The 15,867-nt window shown below is 41.6% G+C and overlaps 1 protein-coding gene across 1 annotated transcript in view; it reads right to left on the reverse strand.

The window, feature by feature from the left end:
- Nucleotides 1-579: 579 nt before the first annotated feature.
- Nucleotides 580-15,867, reverse strand: part of DHX8 (DEAH-box helicase 8) — a 15,788-nt gene continuing 500 nt past the window's right edge. Inside the window, exons 2-23 of the mRNA XM_009648261.2 lie at nucleotides 15,675-15,760; nucleotides 14,751-14,823; nucleotides 14,229-14,314; nucleotides 13,555-13,664; nucleotides 13,135-13,446; nucleotides 12,692-12,836; nucleotides 11,947-12,150; nucleotides 11,355-11,442; nucleotides 10,956-11,053; nucleotides 10,262-10,409; nucleotides 9,694-9,875; nucleotides 9,108-9,302; nucleotides 8,720-8,905; nucleotides 8,006-8,216; nucleotides 7,490-7,671; nucleotides 6,561-6,701; nucleotides 6,071-6,226; nucleotides 5,100-5,237; nucleotides 4,549-4,677; nucleotides 3,270-3,466; nucleotides 2,937-3,116; nucleotides 580-2,395 (exon numbers count right to left, since the gene is read on the reverse strand). Coding sequence (XP_009646556.1) covers nucleotides 2,176-2,395; nucleotides 2,937-3,116; nucleotides 3,270-3,466; nucleotides 4,549-4,677; nucleotides 5,100-5,237; nucleotides 6,071-6,226; nucleotides 6,561-6,701; nucleotides 7,490-7,671; nucleotides 8,006-8,216; nucleotides 8,720-8,905; nucleotides 9,108-9,302; nucleotides 9,694-9,875; nucleotides 10,262-10,409; nucleotides 10,956-11,053; nucleotides 11,355-11,442; nucleotides 11,947-12,150; nucleotides 12,692-12,836; nucleotides 13,135-13,446; nucleotides 13,555-13,664; nucleotides 14,229-14,314; nucleotides 14,751-14,823; nucleotides 15,675-15,760 — 3,467 coding nt within the window. The 3' untranslated portion in view covers nucleotides 580-2,175. The remainder of the gene's footprint in view (nucleotides 2,396-2,936; nucleotides 3,117-3,269; nucleotides 3,467-4,548; nucleotides 4,678-5,099; nucleotides 5,238-6,070; nucleotides 6,227-6,560; nucleotides 6,702-7,489; nucleotides 7,672-8,005; nucleotides 8,217-8,719; nucleotides 8,906-9,107; nucleotides 9,303-9,693; nucleotides 9,876-10,261; nucleotides 10,410-10,955; nucleotides 11,054-11,354; nucleotides 11,443-11,946; nucleotides 12,151-12,691; nucleotides 12,837-13,134; nucleotides 13,447-13,554; nucleotides 13,665-14,228; nucleotides 14,315-14,750; nucleotides 14,824-15,674; nucleotides 15,761-15,867) is intronic.

A 15,867-nucleotide genomic window follows, 5' to 3' on the forward strand; every position in this document is an offset into this window, starting at 1 on the left:
CAGTGCTCCAGGTGGGGTCTCACTGGGGCAGAGCAGAGGGGGAGGAGAACCTCCCTCGCCTGCTGGCCATGCTCCTCTTGATGCACCCCAGGATATCATTGGCCTTCTTGGCCACCAGGGCACCCTGCTGGCTCATGGTCAGCTTGTTGTCCACAGGCAGCTTATTTTCAGGTTTTTACACAAGATAAACCAATTTTAAAAAAGTCACATAAACAACAGGAGACATGAGGATGTTACGCAAAGAAACCTCAGAGCTCAGAAACCTCAGAGCAGTAACAGGTTGATAAAAGTTGCTTATCAAACCAACCTGTAAGCAGTTCAAGTGTGTAAGCCAGCAGTCTTGTTTCACAGGCTAGCTTTGGATGGGGGGTATTCCCAAAGCAAGCAGCTGAAGCCAACATGGAGAAGCTTCTGTGAATGAATTAAAGGGTATTACTGAAAAATATCACCCCAAGGAAAGAAATAACAGATGCAACACTATTCCCAAAGCAAGCAGCTGAGGCCAACATGGAAAAGCTTCTGTGAATGAATTAAAGGATATTACTGAAAAAAATCACCCCAAGGAAAGAAATAACAGATGCAACACAGATGACAATTGTTTACTTAAAAAAGAAAATCCTCTCTGTTGAAGCATTTTCCCCTACCACAAGTCAGAAAGAGGCTACGCTGGAGAAGCAAAACCAAAATGAATTTGGAACAGAAAAACCTCACAGCATACCGTACAATCGGGGCTTCCACTGCGTACACCCTCTTTTCCATCTTTCACTTCACTTTCAAAAGTGCGAATTTTCATAGAAAACAATATTGGATGCAGCTGCAGAGTTTGTGGAAGGAAAATACGTTTGGAAGAAGACTCAACAGGACAACCTTCCCTGCCTAATGCCGTAATGAAAAAAGCCTCCAAACTTACAAACTTTCTAATTCTATTTAACTTTATGAAGAAGTAACACCATGGGAAAGCGCAGGGCATTTATACAACGTAACAAACCAGTATATACCAGTATATACAACATCCCTGCCCACCTTTGTACATAGATACAGATTTCCAGTATGGCTACTTGTCGCTGTGAAACAGCCTTCAAATTCACTGAGCGTAAACCAACCAGCCAACTTTGACAATGATTTTAGCAAATGTCCCAGCTTTGAAGAATAAAAAATAAAATAAAAATTGGGTATCTGCAGCTATGGAGTCAGGTAAGTTTCATCTGTTTTCAACAGAAAAAATAATTTACAGATGGCTTCAGCGGGACATAGCACACACTGGAGGTAATTTCTTTTTAAACAAGGAACTGTTACACAATGTTTTACAGACATTTTAGCTGTAAGAGCATATTCTATTAAAAAACCCAACAGTTGTGATGTCACCAAACATTGTCAGTGGAAATAAAACACATGACACATTGTATAGAAAGTCTAAACATCTGTAACCACTTAGGTTCACAGACAGAGCCGTGCTGCAGAGTGGATGTGGTTAATTACCATTTGATATACTAGCCTTCAGCACACAGGAGATGGTGATGAAGGATAAGACTTGCAGGCTGACCTGTGCCACTGGCCAAGTATAACTGACATTCTAGCTGGGTTTCAAGGGATCTTTCCTGCCTTCTCCCAAAGCCACAGATACTAAATATCTCCCCACAGATGGCTTGCATAAAAGACAGTTACACTGAACAGGAAAAGGCATAAAACGGGAAAAATGGAGAACAAGCAGCTCCCAAAAAGAGCCACTTCCCAAGAGCGTAAGTAGAAATAAATCCCTTTTAAGCAGGATAAAGAAACAAACTATTCCAGCCTCTGTTTGTCTGGTCATTCAGAACACAGTTAGGTTGGCGAACAACTATTTTTTAGTCATTATCTTCCTCTTGTCGTTCAGCTCAGTGCCCAGATTTCTGAGTCTTAAGTTTCATCTCTTAAAAATGACTAAAGTAGTGCTTCAACAACCACTTCTGAAGCGATGCAACACGCTGAGGAGACCCAGGACATTTGTCAGGCAGCTGTGGACTCCAAGGAATAGCTGACACGAGCACACATTGCCCCCTTGTGCTTTTGCTCTGGAAATGCTTATTTTGTAGGTAAGCTTCAGCTGAATGTCCTTTCTTTCAGGACATTTGCAACGGTGCAAAAATCACAGTCCCACAAATATAAACCCAAGAAGAGTCCATGAAGGAACGAAGCTCATCGCCGTCTGAATGCACGTGATATCCTCCAAGCATTGGGCTCCTCGTAGCGATTGTACAGGGGCTCCAGCCGCTGCTGCTTTTTCTGTTTGCTCAGCTTGGTTGGATCAGAAACCTTGAAGAAAGCTGGTGCAAATTCCACCAGCCAGCGAGGATCAATAGTGGTCACTTCACGCATATATTCCTTGGTGGTCAGCACCAGCTCATGATACACCACCCTGTGAAAAGGGAGAGCAACTCTGGAAATTACTTTTTCCAAACAAGAGGAGACAAGGCAAGGGCTGGAGTACCCAAGCTTGCCCCTTTATCTCCGTTTCACCCTCCTTCAGAATAAGGCTCCTTAGAAGCTCCAACACAGGCTCCAGAAGAACCATCCAGAAGAGCCATCTTCTTTTTCCTCTCCTACCTCACAACTTCTCTTCAGCACAGAACTACTTCATTCCATTTAATCCTCTCCCTGCTCCCTCCTCTCCCCCTCAACACTCAAGTGTTTTAAATTCACTTCCACAATACAGAGACACCAAACTGCAGGCTTCAGGCCTGGCCTGGGCTGAAAAATTAATTCTCATCTCTGCACAGGCACTAATTTTAGCAGGAGAAAGAACCGAAAGCAGACTTGAAACCTTTCTCACTCTGCTCATGGCTGAGGAATAAGCAGCCTATCCTTTGATCTGTACTCCACAAATAGGGCACACCACAACCTTTTCAGTTATAAGGTCTGAAATGAAATAGAAAATTACATGATATTGCCTCCCTTACCATTCCGGCTGCCTGTTGAAGAGAGCACTGGATGGGTGGATATAGACTACTTGTTGATCAATGAGTGTCCGATAACCTTCCTGGGGATCCTTCTTTGCTGCATTTCGGAAGAAGCCGCTACAGATGGCCTTCTGGACTCGAACTGTTGCCTTCCCACAGGATACTACATCCAGCTTGTGTCTGCCAGACAAGAGTTAGAGGAAAAAAAAAAAAAGAGAGGTCTCCAGATTATGGTGCAGTTACCAACATCAGATGAGCAGATTTTGTTTAGCTGCTACAGTGTAAGAACACTAAGAAAACAAGGTCACTACTTGTCCCTCTCGACTTGCTCACCTGTCCATAATGCCCAACATCTGCTTGCGGATGTCCTGTGCCCTGCGTAAGGATCGGGCCTGGATAAAATTTTCATAGCACCAGGGATTTGAAAACTTGTTATTCTTCCAGGAATTGTACACAGCCAGCAGAGTGAGGTGGTCACCTTCTGTCTGATGGAACTTGGCTTTCTTTTGATCAGCAAGTGCTTGTTTATCCTAACACACAAAATATGTATCCATCAGGTATCTGCATTGTAGAGACAATCCTTGTGCAACATGGAGGAGGACACGGGCTCCTTGTCACTCATACCATGACTTTTTAAATCTACCCAGAAAGTGATGATATAAGACTGAGAAGACAACACAAAATCTTGAGTCATGAGTGACTAAGGACCAAGCGATGAGAATCTAAAGGTCACTGGGACTGCTCTCACTAAGCTAAAACTACACCTGTATGAAAGGAAAGCCTAGACCTGTTCTTGCCAAAGAGAGACCTCATGTAGACACTCCACACACTCTCCCACGGGTGACAAGGACCTGACCAGAAAAGAGGAACTTTTTTTTTTTCCCCTTCTCTAATACTTTTTATTCAATTTCAGTCGCTATTTTTGAAAGGACACTTCAAATTAAGTGGCTCACTTATACTGCAGGACGTATAAGCACGCATGGAACTAGCTAGTTTTTTATTGCTCTAGAAGCAACCTCAATTACTCATCAACGAAGGTGCTGAAGCAGTAGCTTTGACCCTGCTGACTTACCCACCTCCCCCCCACTTCTCCAATCTGCAGATAAAAAAATTTAATCAAACACTGTGGCTATGTAGATCAACATTGAAGTTAACAGACTAAACTGCAGCAGGCTGTCATAATGAAGAAATAATGGATTCGAGAGGAGTCTGCTGTTCAGGAATCCTACCACAGCACAGTCTGCCAACTTAAAAGAAATCGGCACAGGATAGAATTGCCATGAAGAAATTAATTCCATGGATCTGAAAATGACAAAGCCATTCTGAACACCAGAGCTGAGACTGACTGGGTTTAGGGCTGTACGTGTTTACTGGGAAATGCAAAAGAGAATGTGAGACTCCTAACTTCCATCTTCCCATCTGCAAAGAAACTACTGACTTCCACAGCTACAGGGTGTTTAGCCAAAAGGTACATCAGAAATGTAACGTATGAGTACAGTCTAATCAGCTACAGGTTTATTCTGGCAAGTATGTTCACTCTCTTAACACCTGAGGCAGGGACACAAAAACTACCCAAGCTGTAACACTGCTGCTTCTTGACTGCATTCCTTACCTTTGGCCTGTAGAACACGTTCTGTACAGACAGCATGGAGACTATTGTCAACATTTCCTCACTGCATCCCAGATGTACAGACATAATCAACATCTTACACAACATAGGCTCCAAGGGGAATTCTGCCATCTGCAAGAAAACAGTTTCAGGATACTCTGCAACATCTTGGGAAAATCCTGAGTTCTCTCAGTGCAAAAGAGAGCAATGCCCTTTCTTTCATCCTTCCCTTCCAAAGCAGTGTGCTTTACCCAGAATAACTTTACTCAACATGAAACAGATTACTTATCTATATTCGCAAGAATATTCCAATATTTACAGGAAATTTCTAGACATCGATGAAAGTAACCTTATTCATAAGGAGAAATAATAGCTGCTCCTTAAAACGCAGAAGATACCTAACTATGGTAAGGGAAAAGCTACCAATAAACCACAAGAGAATAATGGGAAAAGGAAACCAACAGCGCTAGGCAAGTCCTTATACAACTCCTCTCATGTCACCCCCTAAATATTTGCCACCCAGCCAGCGCTATGAAGTATTCTATTTTGCCTACCCTGCGCCCAAGTCGAGTGAGCAGTCCCTCATCATCCAGAGCTCCCAGGGTGTACAGCTGCTCCATGGCAGTTATGAGAGTTTCCATCGGGGGAGCATCCATAAAGTCAAAGGAGAGCAAATCATTGATGCCCATAGCCTGAACAGAGGGAGGGGAGAAAACCCGAGTTAGAACACTGAGGAGGAAGACACCGAACTCCAGCCAGAGATATATAACCATCAAACAATGAGGCACTACTGAACTTTAACCAGCCCTAGCCTCATGTCCTTATCCTGGCTGTAACCACAGTCACAAATACATGGCTGTATTTCTACACTTGAGATAATACACACTGGCCCATGGCTTTCATCCACCATTCAGTTTTCCAGTTCCATACATCTCTTAAGTAAGATGATTCAATCAAGGAGGCACACAGGCTAAATGCTGGTGGTGAGGACTTCCTGCCTTGTAAACCAGCGTGGCTTGACAAGTCCAATGGACACTAAATATGTCTCCACCTTCCCCCTTGTTCCCAGAAAGGGGGAAAAGCAGCAACTTTCCTCAGCTGCTATGTACTGGGTTAGATGCAGTTTGCAGACTCTCAGAGGGATGGTAGACACTTAGAAGATGCACATCAAAAGCCACTCTAAACCAGTGTGTCTTATCTGTTAACAACATAAATGTACCTTACAGAGGAAATGTGTACTGCCCATAAGATTCCCGTTTCTCAAACCTCCTGCAACTAACTGTTCTGTGCAGCTGAGACTTGTAATTGAGGTGGATAATCAACATTATAACCCTCAAGAGAAAAATGCAGGAGCAAGCTCAGTGCCCAAGAATTGCATACGATGCAGTCTCCCTTCCAAAATACCTCTGTTCACTAGAAGGATCTGAAATTACAGAAGTACTTAGTGAGGCTCATAAAGGCAGAGGCTTATTTATCGAAACGCTTATGATCATGTTGGCTTGCTACAAGTTGGTGAAATACCCACCTTCAGGGAAAGTACTGTACTGGCCAAATTTGTTCTCTGGATTTCAGGCACATTGGTGGTTAGCATTTCATCTCGATAAGCACGCTCTGTATATAACCTATAGCATTTTCCTGGTCCTGTTCTCCCAGCCCTTCCTGCTCGCTGCTTTGCTTGAGCCTAAAAGTAACAAGGCATCTCAGTGAACAGGTGCAAACAGGCAGAGGTGAAAACAAGTAAAATAACATGATTCACAATTTTACTTGTATTAATAGAAAGAGGTTTCCAGTAGAACCCAGGAAAGCATGGATTCCTTAGGCGGTTCTTATATAATATATATAATTCCTTAGGATTCCTTATAACTCCTCAAGGAGTCTCAGGGAGTTATAAAAAATGTTATTTTATCATTGGCTCTTTTTGCTTCTATGTGCTCGGACACCACATCATTAAAATACACATTACCAGCAGGGGAAAAAAAATAAAAATAAAAAAAGTTCAAACACAGACTGGCTACCTGTGAAATCGGTGTAACCACCAGCTGGTCAATTCCAGTCTTGGAGTTGTAAACTTTCTGCTTCACAAAGCCAGGATCAACTACATAATATATTCCATCAATGGTCAAAGATGTCTCAGCAATGTTAGTGGCGATGACAACCTGCGCAAACAACAGTTTGATTCAGTCTGAGTTCTGTCCCTGGTTGCCAAGCCACCCATGCTGCTCAACTTAAACAATCCATTCTACATGACACGAGCAGTTTGTTATAAACGCAACTACTGTCACTTAACATCAAAAGGAGAAGCATGTTCACAGAGGACCAGAACAAAGTGTTAGCTCCAGTCAAAGATGGACAGGTTTTAAGTATCTGCATTTGGTTTAGATTTGGGCAATATGGGAAAAGAGCATGATAAAATCCATCATTAAAAGCAAGTGAAAGATCATTACAGGTTTGTAAGCAGACTGCACTGACTTCAGGGAGAACTTCTGCCTATCACACAAGCACAGTCCATATTTAGAGAAGAATATTCCAGAGAATGTATCTCTAGATATTCATCAGCTGTTTGGTAGAAAATTGACATCCATCCAACAGGAATTGCATTTAGAATTCACTAAAGTCAATATCCTTTAAAGGCTGCATTAAATAAACACACCAAGAACATCCCACACAGAGGTTTGCTACACCAGATGTTTTTATATACATTTTCAAAGGCTTAAGTAACACTTACAGGCATGTATCCAACCAAAACCATGCTCTAAGCTACATATAAGCCACCTTTTCTCCAAAACTACTACATTGTGTCTGAAGTTGTAACTAACAGAATTAAAAGTGCTAAAAATAAAAGGAAAAAAAGAGAAAAAAATGGTATTATATGATAGAGCAGTGTAATACACCACACTATTAAAATGTACCAGCAGAAGATGAAGCAACACTCAGCTGAAATTACCTTTCTGCTTCCTGGTGGTGCTGGGTCAAAAATCCTGGTTTGCATTTCACTGGGTAAAGCCGAATATACTGGTAGGATAATCAACTCTGGAACATCAGGTCCTAGAGATTTCATCCTCTCATAGAGAATTTCACAGGCAGTGTCAATCTCTTCCTGACCAGTCAGAAACACCAAAATGTCTCCTACACAGGAAGTAAATGAAAACATCCACAGAATCAGTTCTGTTCAGTACAACTCCTGCATTGCTGCACTTCCATCCCTCACTTTCTACATTTAAAGCAGAGGATCCCCAACTTTGCTAGCCCCTGGGCAAGAACTTAGCCAGAAGCAACATACTTCAGTCTTTCACCCAACTTTCTCAGCATTTTGTTTACCGTATTTGCAAACAATAGAGGACAGTGCTGAGAGCGTTTTGCTCGTGTTACTAATACACAATCCATGACTTATAGAAAGACCTTGCTCACAGGTATTAGACCCCTGGAATCGCTGATCACCCCAGACCATTCTCCAACTCACCTGGTGGCTCTGTTAAGTGGATCTGCATTACTGTAATCAGACTGGCATCCAAATAATCTGTCTCTGGCTCTTTTGTATACAGAATTTCTACTGGGTATGTTCTGCCAGGAATTGTGAAGATTGGCGCTTCATAGAAATACTGAGAGAATTTCACAGCGTCCAGCGTCGCTGATGTCACTATCAACTTCATATCCTGCCGTTTCTGCACTGTCTGTAGCAGGACACAAAGTTCAAGTCATTTATTGCCTTTGGAACTATTAACATTCAGCACTTGACTTAAGTCAGAGAAATGTGACCAGCAATATCAGGCGGTTTGATGTCTGAGTAGAGGGGCAGCTCATTCCAGTATCCAGAATTTCAAACAATTGACGGCTAAGGCCGCATTTCAAACCTTTCTTAGCAGCACCCATCACAGAAAGCCTTTGTCAGAGAAGGAAAAGCAAAGCAAAACCACTCCTCTGCTCATCCATCATTATGAGCGTCCTGGATTGCTAATTCTCATTGTTTCTGCTGAATTTTGCTTGCTTTGTCTTTGCACAGATTCTCATCTTCCAAAAATTTGGACTACAAACCCTTGGGAGCATTTGCTTTGCTTCAGGACAGACTCTTAGAGCACATGAATGAACTTGTGTGACCTTGCCTTTCCCTATACACTCCTATCCACACGTAGCATACAGAGGACACTGAAGCAATAAAAATCAAACGCTACATTACCTTCTTCAGGAGTCCAAAGAGCACATCTGTATGTATGGTCCTCTCATGAGCTTCATCCAGCATGATAATGGCGTACTGAGTCAGATCAGGATCTATCAAGCACTCCCTCAGTAACATACCATCTGTCATGTATTTGATAACAGTTTCAGGGCTAGTACAGTCTTCAAATCGAATGGTGTAGCCAACCTAGAAAGAAGAGTCGCACAGAAACTGAAGTGACAGAATTAAGTTATTAGCACCGTTAATTCCCAGTTTGATTATTCCACAAGCTCATTTTACAGCCTACAGGGGAACAAACACATGGACACACAAGCAAACCAGGTCCAGTACTGTCTTTTCCTACTTCTCCTCATTCTTATTTTGGCAGTTCTTCAGCACGGAAATTCACCTCTTGTCCCAAGCAGCAACCAAATTCCTCTGACACTCTCTTCGCAACAGACATTGCAGCCACTCTGCGAGGCTGAGTACATCCAATCTTTCCTCTTGATGTATATCCCGCCTCAGCCAGGTATTGGGTAATCTGTGTTGTTTTCCCAGATCCTGTCTCTCCAATAACAATCAGAATCTGGTTGTCATGCACAGCCTAGAAAAGGTTGTAATAGATACACTTGTCAAAATTTAAAGACAAAAACCAAACCAACCAACAAATCAGCACAGTATACCTAGAACTAGACTGAGCACCTACTGCTCTTGCTCCAGCTGACCCAGACTAAAAATCATACAATATAAGTGTTCTTACTGATCAAGTCAGCAAAGCGCTTAACCATTTAGCTGACTCATCTCTTGCTGACATGATCCTAGTTTCAGTTTTGACTTACATCAGTAAGTACCTGGGAGCTCCTTTAAAATAGTTATTCTTAACTACAGTTCCACGCTTAAAATTATATCCTGGCTATTCACCTCTCAAGAAGCTAAACCAAGAATATTTTGAATTAGTGCTTGCTCGAACAAGAATGCCATTTCAAGAGTCTTACTTGTATCAGCTGCTCCTTCAGTCTGAAGATTGGGAGACTCTCTCTCTGCTCAATGATGGAAAGCTGAGTCTTCTTACCATAAGAAGCTTTGTTGCCACCAAAAGCATGTTTCTTCCATTCTGGGATATCATTGGGCATCATCCCAATACCTCGCATGTTCGCAGCTATTTGTCTTCCATCCACTAGAAAACAATTTCACAATTACATTTAGGTTCACACAGCACAGATCCTGATTATCCTGCTCCTGATTGTTCCATCATCCCGTTTATACTTATGTGTTTAAGTATTTCTCAAGTTCCTACATGTATACACATACTATTACATTAATTTCCATGTAAAGAATGGCTTCACCATCCATTGCACCTTTTAGGAACGCATCCTTGACAGATAGCAGGATATACCTGTACATTTCTCTTGACATTCCTGTTTCCAACGTCAGTGGAAAAGCATTTCTTGTTTGCCTCACTTGTAAAGTAAGGCAGACAAACACAGCATCATGACATTTCTCCTGGGTTGATCACCTATCACAAAAAAGACACAGTTCACACTTAGATGTGTTCAGACATACCATCAGGGAGAGGATCCACCCAGTGTGTGTTGAGTCCCATCGGGATAGAATCCATCTCTGCTTCTCGCTGGGCTTGTTTCAGTTCTCTTCTTTCTTTAGCTAAGGCACTCTGCATCATTGCAGCCTGGGACAAGGAACCATCTGGATTCTGGAAAGCAGGAAAAAAGTTAAGATTTCAAGGATTCCCAATCCTTCAACTTCAATTCTCTCTCTGTCACCACTGTCCTTTAGAAGCCTCTTCTGAAGATGCTTTAAAGATGTTAACTTTTTATCTATTTGAGTTCCAGGATATTTCCATTAGCCCAGCCTCATGAACTTCCATGGTCACAACTAACATACAGCACCCCTACCCTGTGCAGTCAGGATTATGGGCACAACCAATGAAAAACAAAAATTCTCTACCGCTTTCTACTTTGAAAAGGTAAGAAAATGCAGAACAGAGAAAGTATGTTCTAACACACTTATGTGAAATGCTTGCTGCTGCAGACTAATGCGCATTTTGGTTCTATTATTCCACTTTACTGTCACCAGTTAAGTAAGAAACCAGCTCTATAAGTAAAGAAAGGATCTTCAGTTCAGCAGTAATGTTTTTCAGGGTTCTCAATAACATCCAGGTGGAAAACTGGCTGTTAACTTCCCAAATATTTATTTAATTAAATCAAGTATAGCGGTTTTAGTCCTGGAAAACTCTTACCTTTACTATTTTGATGGGACTCATATCCATGCTCTGTTTAGTGTGACCTCGAAGGAATGGTGGCTCTTCTTCAACTAACTCAATCTCAAGGTCCTCATCTAAAAGTGACAATTTTGATAGAAAAGTTAAACGTCTTGCTTCAGTGCTTTCTGTATGTTCTTGATTATATGATGTAATTAGACAGTTTTAAAAGTGAGACGACCACAAACAAAAAGAATGCGCAGACAGGGCACATCCAGACATCACTAATAATAAGGCCAGAGCAATCCTAGTTCCAAATGTTTAAGATAACAGCAAATTGTGAGATGCTTCACACACACTTATATCATCACTTCTTTTTGAATCAAAACATGTCCAGAAACACAAGGAATTTACAAGAAGACTACTTGGAAATCCTACCTTCCTCATCATCAACTTTAGGAAGAATCCCAGTCTCTTCATCAAAGTCAGGAAACTCTTCTTTGGAAAGCACGTTAGCTGCAATCATCTGGGAACAGAATGAATACAACATGAATTTATCCCCACGAACAAACCTAACTCCTGCTTACAAGGTCTCAGTTATAGTGCTATTGCCAGACTTGTAATGCAGGAACAAAGAAATGCTCCTACACTCTAGCACACATCTCTCCAAGGCATCCAGTCTCTGAGAAAACAGTCCTTTTGTTATTCTAAATACCAGCGGTGTGAGACAGCTGGCTTATGCATGGCAGGACTGCACCGATAATTAAATACCACCAAGCATCGCTGGATAAAGATCATGATCCCCCAGGTCAGAGCGATCTCTGGAGGTCACACGGTCCAACCTCCTGCTCAAAGCAGGGATAACTTCCTAGTCACAACTAACCTACAAGTCCCAAATCACAAAAAGGCAGCAATTTAGAGGCAAGGAATGAGTTACACAAACAAACAATCAAGGAGCTGTATTCTAGTTCATGAAGCTCCCCAGCAATTCTACTCACTGGCACCCTATTTCCCCAAATACAAAACACACCTGTTTTATTTCCCATTTCTCTGGGTCTGAAATTCGGGTGAGGCGTTTCCGTTCAAGGCTATCATCCTCCACCTCCGGGGCATTCACCAGGGACAGGTGGCTGGGTCTGTCTGGGTTTCTCATAGAGGTTTCTTCATTGGATTCTCCAACCAGGTTTCTCCTCCGGTTTGGGTTCAGGTCTTCCCCAGTGTCTTGATCAACATCCTACATTAGATTGATTAATCCATCAGCTCTACCTATATTGCACTTATCTATTAACACCGGTGCTTCCTCTAATGTAAGAGAAAAAGCTGAGTACATTTCTCAGAGAGACTCCTGCCAATGACAACCCATACACAGAAAATGCTATTTTGCGTGCTTTTTTTCCAGCTGGCATTTTGAGGTAAGTACACCCCAAGGCCTGGAACACTCTCCTCTGCCTTGGCAATGGCAGTAATGTCATTTAAAATGAAATGTTTCTCTCATAACTGAAAAAGGAAGACAAACATAGCAACAGCTGGAGGTTGGCCTTGTCACTTGACATCAGGTCAAAAAATTGTTAGGAATATTACATCAAAACCAAGAACCTACAGAAAATGAGTAAAACGTAATAGGCCACTTAGTAACTCAATTATTTCAACTCCCACTTGAAGTGTTATGTGCTCGCTTTCATCAAAAAGACCAAAAAATAACAAAAAGAGGCATAATGTTCAAAAATTTTGGCACCATAAACTCTATTTTAAGCATTACAGAATGTCTTCCATACCTTCATGCTCAGGCTGGTTTTGGATCCAGTAAAGGATAACACTTTGACTTTTACTCTTTGTCCTTTGCTCACAACATCGGCAACATTGGCAACCCGTCCTTCTCTTCGAAGCTCCGAGATGTGGACCAAGCCCTCCCAACGCTTCCTGTAGGTGAAACAGAGGGGCATGAGAGACATCGTACATCACCACTCCAACAATCCTTCAGATCATTCAGAGCCTGGATCAAAATATTTTATTGTCAACTGATTGTTTGTGTATGTTCATAAACTGGTTTTTATAAAGGAGACCGTTCTCTGCTGTCAGATTTATTTTTCTGAAACAGACCTTCCTTTTGGCATGAAAACCTAGCATGCTTTGTTGTAGCCTCATAACCTCTTTAAGATACTAGCAGAAAAGAGAGCTCAGAAGGAATAATACCAGATTTATTGCGAACAGAAGGTACCTTAGTCCTTCCAGCTGCACGAAGCATCCAAATTGCATGATACTTGTGACTTTGCCATTGTAAATATCTCCGATGGAAGGCTCCTCAGGTGGCGGGCGGTCTATGTGCTTGTCTCTCCATCTCTCACTGCTCTTCTCAATGTACTTTTCTCGATCCTTACGGTCCCTACTGGGACTCCGACTTCTGCTCCTTGACCGATATCTGGATCGGTTCCTGTTCCTATCCCGAGTCCTAGAACGAGACCTAGAGCGAGATCTGTGCCTCCGCTTCCTGTCCCTGCTACGACTTCGGCTCCTTCTCCTTTTCTTTCCCCTAAAAACAAACATTACATATTTGCAGTGAAGTTTAACGTAAGAACAGAGCCATTTGGCAATACCAACAGCCAATTCTCATCCCCCCGAAGGCATACGAGAAACCTACCGGTGGTCGCTGCTCCTTTGCTTGCCTTGCCTGTCTGCACTAGGCATCAGAGCTTCAAGTTCTTTAAGTGCATCAGCTGCCACTTTCACATCATCTTCATCCAACATATTCTGCAAGGACAGAGAACCTGTAAGGCAGCTGATAAAAAGTCTGTCACGGAGAACTGATTTGCAGAAAGGATCACCACGTGCACATCGATTTAGTAGCAATGTAAGATAAAAAAAGATCAGACAGAATACATGATATTGAGACAATTCTGCTTTTATACAAAAGACAGCTTCATCTCAACACCTCAAATTATTACAGAAATACAAAATGCAAGTCCCACGTAGCATCTGAATATCCACAATTTTTTATCTAGTTTGTAATCCATCATTACTTTGAAATTTATGTAAGAAAGGACAGGCTACACGTTTCATGTCCTAAGAGCCTCATCTTCCAAGCATTCTGCAGAACAGCATCAGCGTGGCAATTGCTGTAACAGCTACTCCTGATAACTACATGCAGTAATACCAGCCTTCTGCCTCTCCTGTGTTTCATTTCTCATAGTCTGCTTTTATCCAGGCATTAGCAGGAGATGCTCATGTTAACATGAAAAAAACTTGACATGAAGAGAAACAGAAAAAAAATAATAATTATGTTTTCACAAAAGAAATCTGAAATTATGACCTTACCCTGATGTTGGGATTGTCTGGCCTGCAAAGGGCTGGAAACAATTCCTTCAACTTTTCCTTCTCCGATTTGGGTTTGGCGACTGTCTCTGATTTTGAGATTTAAAACAAAAAACAAACAAAACACCCCAAAACTCAGAAGAGCTAGATCGATTCACTCTTGATTTTCCTGTAATTGAATATAAAGTTTAACTTCCATCTCAACACAAAGGTTGATATGGATTTTACAGAGATTCAGTTCAAAAATTACAACAGTACCTTCCTACAAATGAAATGCTCATTATTAATGAATCTGTGAAATAGATAAGTGCGTGCTTTCTATGTTTTCAGTGCCTAAACAGCTTTGCTAACCTACTGCTAACACCAGAGAAGAGAGACCCCCATCACAACAAGAAGACACAAAGTCTTGCTTTACAAAACTAGAACAAAAATTACATCAATCTCAAACATGGCCAAAACCTACAAAAGACTAAGAGTTTTGGTTTTTTTACACTGAACCAGTAAGAGTGACAGGATTACGCATACCTTTGCTTGTAGATGGCTTTGGCGGAGGCCGCATTGTCTGTATGAGACGTAGCAGGTTACTAATAAGGGAATCCTGAAAAATTTAATAAAATACTTTAATCTAAGAAATTACTATAACGCTGTTCTTCATTATCAGAAGGCACAAGTGAGGGTTTATTAGCAGGACAAAAGAAAAAGCTCAATTCTGAAGATGCAGGTTCATTTTTAGAAAGTATCATCAGACTTCATCTACGTCCTAAAAAGGTGTAAGTTGAATCTGAAAATGATCATGATAATTCTATTTAAGTGACTTTCCTGCTTCACCCATTCAATAAAACTGCAGTTATTTCTGAGGAACTCGGCATCACGAACCCAGCATCTATGCATCATAAAAAGGCTTACGACAACGTTTGCCTTCGTGAAATTCATGAATGTTCCTTCCACATTTTATACCCTCAATAAGACAATAAACAGGTCAAGTCCTCAGAAAGGATGCTTTACAAAAACTACCAGTCTTTTTAAAAAAGGAGGAAAGGAGATGCTTGGCTTGATGAGACAGGAATACTCAAAAGCTAATTAGAATCATAGAATCATTTAAAATTAAATCTGTCCACTACTAAACCCTATCTCTAAGCACCTCGTCTGCCCAGCTTTTAAATCCCTCCAGGGACAGGGACTCAACCACTTCCCTGGGCAGCCCCTTCCAGTGCTTGACAACCCTTTCAGTGAAGAAATTTTTCCTAATGTCCAATCTAAACCTTCCCTGACACAACTTGAGGCCATTTCCTCTTGTCCTAAATTAATGCATAGTCCTCATTAGTGCATAGTCTTCCAATGCCAATTATCACCAAACAATAATCGCTCCTCACAGCTCTCTCTTTAAAACTCTCTATAAAATACACCAGGACAAGAAGAACAGGCAAATAACACTCAGATCCCACTTACAGTGAACTCTGCACCATTCTTTAGAAGAACCGCTTTAAAGGTGTCAAACGTAGTATTTTTCTCAGCAAGGTTTATCACAAACTCGGCTGCGAGGAAAAAGGAGGAAGCAAATTAGAACAAATAATTAAAAGGCAGCGTAGGTAGTTCGGATTGGGGTGAAAGCTGTTCTCCAGGGAAGGCAGCGACCCGCCCG

The sequence above is a fragment of the Egretta garzetta genome, unplaced genomic scaffold (assembly GCF_000687185.1).
Source record: "Egretta garzetta isolate BGI_Z169 unplaced genomic scaffold, ASM68718v1 scaffold100, whole genome shotgun sequence".
Classification (NCBI taxonomy): domain Eukaryota; kingdom Metazoa; phylum Chordata; class Aves; order Pelecaniformes; family Ardeidae; genus Egretta; species Egretta garzetta.